Source organism: Artibeus jamaicensis, unplaced genomic scaffold, assembly GCF_021234435.1.
Source record: "Artibeus jamaicensis isolate MK-2021 breed Jamaican fruit bat unplaced genomic scaffold, CSHL_Jam_final contig_3152, whole genome shotgun sequence".
Classification (NCBI taxonomy): Eukaryota; Metazoa; Chordata; class Mammalia; order Chiroptera; family Phyllostomidae; genus Artibeus; species Artibeus jamaicensis.
This window is the reverse complement of record NW_026521729.1, coordinates 4,090,220-4,096,219: the sequence shown is the minus strand read 5'-3', so window position 1 is coordinate 4,096,219 and position 6,000 is coordinate 4,090,220. Positions and strand designations below refer to the sequence as shown.

At 51.5% G+C, this 6,000-nt stretch overlaps 1 protein-coding gene across 1 annotated transcript in view; it reads right to left on the bottom strand.

The window, feature by feature from the left end:
- Positions 1-2,028: 2,028 nt before the first annotated feature.
- RPGRIP1L (RPGRIP1 like) overlaps positions 2,029-6,000 on the bottom strand; it is an 83,262-nt gene continuing 79,290 nt past the window's right edge. Inside the window, exon 26 of the mRNA XM_037141551.2 lies at positions 2,029-4,479. Coding sequence (XP_036997446.2) covers positions 4,355-4,479 — 125 coding nt within the window. The 3' untranslated portion in view covers positions 2,029-4,354. The remainder of the gene's footprint in view (positions 4,480-6,000) is intronic.

The following is a 6,000-nucleotide window of genomic DNA, read 5'->3' as shown; positions in this document are numbered from 1 at the left end:
GGGGCAGGGGCAGATTATCATAGAGGCAGGGGCAGGGGCAGAGCCTGGGTAGCTCACAAGTTTTCTTAGCTCAAGAGTGTCCTCTTCTGTTGCTACAGGGAAGTGCAGTTTTCTTTAATAAGTGACCAGTTTTTACTGCTATTGATACCTTTTCATCAGTCTTGTTTCTCTGGGGCCCAGTTTCAGCTGGTTTCTTCTTTCACTTAATTACTACATCTCCAAAGTACACCTTGCCCTTGCAAAACACAGGGTGCATTTTCAAGGCCACTGCCTCCAGTCCTGCGTCCCTCACCCCCGCACCCAACCCCTCCATTCACTTTCCGGGTAGCCCGTGCTCCGACCCTCCGGGCCTCACGCCTGGCCTGAGAATTGCCCTGTTCGGTGGGCCACACCTGGACCACAACCGGTCAGGGCAAACAAGACAGGTCTTAACCCACGGAGCACCCTGGGAGGCCATCGGAGCAGGCACAGGTGCTGCTGGCATCTCAGGAGGTGGCTGTGCTCCCCCAGGAGAAGGGGGAGGGTGCTTTCACTAACTAAAAATGAGTAGGGGAGGAGGCGTTCTGCTGAATAGAGCTGTGAACAGAACAGATGACAGAAAAACAGAGATCAAGCTGGTAAATTCAGTGAGAAAACCAATGGCGTTCAGTGACGACAGAGACGAGGAAGGTGAACCTCAGCCAGGAGCCAGACGGGGCAGAGGCTGCAGAACGAGCTGGGAGGCGTCCCTGTTCTCAGAACCGGACGTCGCTTCAGGAAAACTGCGGAGGAGACACTGCGATACCTCGGTGGCCGCCACAGGGAACGGGAAGGGCGAGACCAAAGGTGTAACGAAGCCAGGAACAGGGGCCCGGTTTTCCTGGGGATCAGACTGCCAGGTGCCGCCTGCGGTGGCGCTTTGAAGCGGAGGTGAGGGTGCTGTCTTGTGAGATAAAAGAGATCAGGCTGAGGGGGCTCCTAATTCCATATGCTCAGTTTTTAAAACACGTGTTCCTACAGCTTTGATGCGCGCCAGCTTCCTGGTTGACCCGGGGAGGCTGTGTCCCGAACAAAGGGGATGCAAAGCTGTCTTCGCTCCCACTCGTGGATCTGATTAGGTGCGTGGCCCGGTCTCTGGGAAGGTGGTCACAGGCCTTCGGGCAGGAGTCACTTCCTGACACGTGCTCATCCTGATACTGTCAATCACCTGACAACCTTACATCCCCCAGAGCTCTCCTCTGTCGTTTTAAACGACACAAAGATGACATTTTATTGTCAAATTTGTTCACAGGCATGACTCACGTTCTGCTATCTAGTGCTTGAGGAAATCATTCAAAACTCAGCAATACTGCCGGTTTGACTAAAAAAAGTTATTTTCCATATCCGCAAAAATGTTAATCAGATTCTTGCTAGGACATGTGTAAGAAGTGGTTTTCATTGTCACAGCTCTTGATGTCAGATTACTAAAATAATTTATGTTTTGTCGTGGGAACACGGGGGTGCGCAGAGCCCCCCACAGCACACGGCCGCTCTCAGCCCCCAGGTCCTCACAACACACAGCGATTATTCGTGTTTTGTGGTAACAAGTGAATGGCAGGAGCAGCAGAATTTCAATGCGGCTGTTCTTTATTTGATTAAATATATTCTCTATTTATTCTTTAAAAAACTAATTTAAGTTAAACGGCAATAAACCATGATAATTTAGAAAACATGTTGAAACCGAGAGTGAAGAGAAATGTGCTCTCTGTAAACCACACTGTAAACCATGAAACGTATCTTCGTCAACTGCTTCTCATGGCAGCGGCCGGGGACTTGGCGCCTCCTCCACAGTAGGCGAGAACCACGCAGGGTGCACACACCACAGTGCATCCCCACTTGCATTTCCAGCTGGAGGCCTCGCAGCCCGAGTGCTGGGTGCGGTGTGCACACTCCCGCCAGGAGCCGCAGGTCACACAGGCGTCACCCTCAACTGGGGCATTTCCCGCGGCCAGGCCCTGCTGGTGCCCCCCCCCCGCCCCCCTCCCCGCTACAGGAAGCGCATCAGGCTTTGCTCCCCAGACCCAGGGGGCAGTGAGCTGCTCAGAGCACACTGGCCAGCACAGGACAGGAGAAACTGCCCTCGGACAGGTCAGCAGCCCAACGGGAGCGTCCACAGGAGGGCGCCCCACGCCACACGCGGTTCGTGTGCCAATGGGGCGGTTCGGCCACTTGGGAAAATGAGGTTTGTTGGAGAATACGGTGAAACTGGAAAAGCGGTCTTTAGTGATCCGTCGAGGTGCACATGAAGGGGACAGAACAAGGCTATTCCCCCAATCTTATCGGGGGTGCACATTCCACACCGCTGATCAGGTCTCAGAAGTTTTCTAAGAAACCCCTGCTCCGACTACACTTAAGGAGTCAGCACAATCCGGTCCTCCCCGCAACAGAAAGGGTATTTAGTTTGGGATGTAACGTTTTAAAACAGTAATACAAACCTCCTGGGAGAATACCACAATAAATGTCTCAGAAACCACTTGGTTAATCCCAGGGTACGGCCCGGCTGTTTCGAGTTACTGCGGGGGCTCTGATGGGCCTTAATGACGGTGTCGCTGCATGAAAGCCAGAGAAAGCTGGAAGGAGAGGCCAAGAGGATGAGCTCAGAGCCAGCTGAAGTGGCAACAGACACGGGACTGTTTACTAGGCTTGGAGAGGCTCGGGCCACAGATGTCTGTGGTCTCTCGAAGGTTCCGGAGGAATGAGTTACAGTGGGGACTCGCAGAGGCTGAGGAGAGCATGACTCCTCTTGGGGACGGAAGTCCCCAGACAGGGAGGCCCGGTGGCAGAAGCAGAACTTGGAGATTTCCGAGGCCGGCCCCCCGAGGCGCACCAGCACACGGACGCCGTGCGGATGCCGCTTCAAAGCCCCCCGGAGACGGGGGTCGCCTCTGAAGCCACTAGAGCACAGATGGCTCAAACCATAGGCAGATATTCATACTTGCATTTTTGCATTGTAGCTGCTTTTTTTTCTCTGCTGAACTGTAATAAATTGTCTCATAATCTATTCCATCTTCTTGCCATTAGCGAGCTTTGAATGTTCACAAATAGGAGCAAAGAACTCATTTTCCAGAGCTTTAATCACACAAAGAGGGAATGCCTAATTCTCTAAATGAAATGGTCTGTGATCACTGAAGCAGAGATTTAATATATCACGGCAAATTAGGTAGATTTTAATAAATTACTTATCTCCCTGAATACTTTACATATGCTTAGGAAGGAACATAGCCTGTTTGCAAACAGTGAAAACCCACAGCCTATAAAAATCCTTTGAAGAAAACGACAAATAAAAAAGTAAATTAAAAAATGAAATGCGTTATAGCCCAGACCTCTAGAGACAATTCCTTCTCAGTGCTGATTCACGGCTCCATTAAAAAGATCAATTAAATCCTTCGGCGAGATCCGGCAAAAGCTAGAAAATTAACTTTCTGAGTGGCTTTTTGAGGATCTGGTTATCCAGATACACCCAGCATTGTACGAGCCTGATGTACATTTAAAAAATGATAGAAAGATACTCCTTTCGGGTCTAACGGAGCATGTCGTCTTGAGCCATGCTTTTAGCAAGTTCTTTCTCTGTCCAAAGCTCAGTTTCTGAAGTATGAAGTTGGCATATGCTTGTAACCTGTCTCCCCTTTACACACCGTCCCCACATTCCTGGCCCCTATTATCCACATCACCATCCCGAATCCACCAAGATAGTGCCAACAGGAAGAACTGCAATTTTGAAGGAGGAAAAAACCAGAAAACTTGCAGTAATTTAGTAAGTTGGTGCCAAGTCTCATTCTTTATATTTAATTGATAGCAACTGCAGGCATCAGTGAAAATGCACACTGAGCTGTGATGTGCATAAAATGGATATTAGCACTTTAAAGAGGAGGATTAACACATTAATCCAAGTAATTTTCATATATTGCTTCTAATAAAATCTTCACAGTATAAAACTCCTAATGAGGCTAATCATAGGCATTCCACTTACTGGGAAGACGAGGGATAACACAAAAGTATTTCCTTTTCATGGGTTTTCGAAGATGTGTGCTGTCGGCTTATTAAAAATAGAAATGGGACTTGCATTTCAGTGCTTCCTAAGAAAGTGTTGCCAGTGCGAGTGGACTTCCTTATGCCACCTGGCAGGTGTAAATGACGGAGCAGGTGTTCCCTGCGTGGGGACCTGGAATCCTGAGGGATGGCGGGCGAGGGAAGGCGGGGACAAAACACACAGGTGAACGAGTACACAAAACAGGAGCGTTTCAGCCCCGGGGCCCCCCCCTGCTCCCCACGACCTGCAGATGCTGTGCACCGGAGTAACCACACACTGCTCGTCCGAGGGCTGTCGTGGGGGCGTTTACTCAGGGGCAGGAGCCTCCAAGTCGTCTCTGTACTGCTCGTGCACGGACTGGAGGGCCTGCAGCGCCTCGACCGTCACCCGGAGCTGGCCGATTCTCCCGCCGCCCGTGCGGGCGTCTAGCACTAGGGAGAGAAGAGCAGAAGAACGTTCCCATCATTCGACCGATTTTTATTCAGGCAGGGTGGCTGAAACAGTAGTTACAAAGATGAAAGTACTTTTACAATAGCCCAACGTCCGCTGGCATCTCAGAAACCTAAATAGTGGAGCTGCCTCGTGTGTACGCAGACACGCCTTTTAGATGTGTTGCGTGTTTGGGCATGTTTTGCTCAAGGAGCTAGAGCTAATGACGTCTGCCTGGTGGCAAGGCCACAGGATCCCCACCCCCACACCGAGTCTGCGTTTCCAAGCTAGAGAGAAGGGTGTGTCTGGAAGGGACCGAGACACAACAGGGAAGACTTCGCTCTAACTACTGCGAAGAAGTGACCGGGTCCTAACTGGGACCAGTGACTGTCTTCCTAAGGAGAGCGTCGCATTCAGTGTGAAAGCAGGAAAAGCAAAAACGGCACAGTCGGGAGGAGTGAGGTCTGCGGACGGGCTCTGGGGTCCAGGACCAACGCTGCAGGGGAGCAGAGCGGAGATGCTGACTGTGGGGGCTGCCCTGGGGGGCCGCTGCCTCCAGTGGCGGACCAGAGGGGGCTGCCGGACGACAGCGCCGGGCCCTCTGCGCCCTGTGGGCGGCAGGCGGCACCCGGACTCGGAACCTGCAATGCGCCTCTGCGCACACAGAATCCTGGACTCCTTGAGTCTGATAGCATTTGTGAGTCTGTGTGGTTTCCGGTTCGTGTTCCTTGTGGTTTTACTTGAGCTTTTAAACATGTAGGGGTGTGTGTGTGTGTGCGTGTGTGTGTGTGTGAGTGAGAGAGAGAGAACCTCCCAACAGAGCTTGGGACACAGAGACTCGGGTGGAGGCAGGAGCAGGCAGGGGCGCTGCAGGGCTCCGGGCCGTGCACCCCGATCCTAGACAGACCAGTTCCCAGCACCGGGTGACGGCGGCCGTGGAGGCCGGACCACGGGGCCCCTGCGGCCTTAGACAACGAACGAGAAGGTGGGCTGCTGACCAGAACTGCCTGGAGAAAAGGTTACGGCGAAAAGCACATGATTTTGGTTATTTTTGTCAGACCCTCTTGGTCCTGGGTATCGGTGGTTCAGGTTAGTACTTTAATTCTTTCACCTTTTTCTTCTGCGCTGCCAGACAAAGTTCTGACCAACTGTCTTGTAATTAGATGTGCCTAGTTTATCAAAATTTCTCAGGACAGGTTCCTAATTTGGTTATTTGATCTACTTTGATTACTTACTTGGCTTGATCATGACTTTTGAGCACTTTTCTAAGAAAGATTTTTTATTTATTTTTACAGAGAGGGGATGGGAGGGAGAAAAAGTGGGAGAGAAACGTTGATGTGCCAGAGAAGCATCAATCAGTTGCCTCTTGTGCGCCCACAACTGGGACCTGGCCTGCAACCCAGGCATATGCCCTGGGTGGGAATCGAACCAATGACCTTGTGGTCTCCAGGACGTCGCCCAACCCTCTGAGCCCCACCAGCCAGGGCTTGGCTTTTGAGCACTTGACACACACGGGCCGAGCA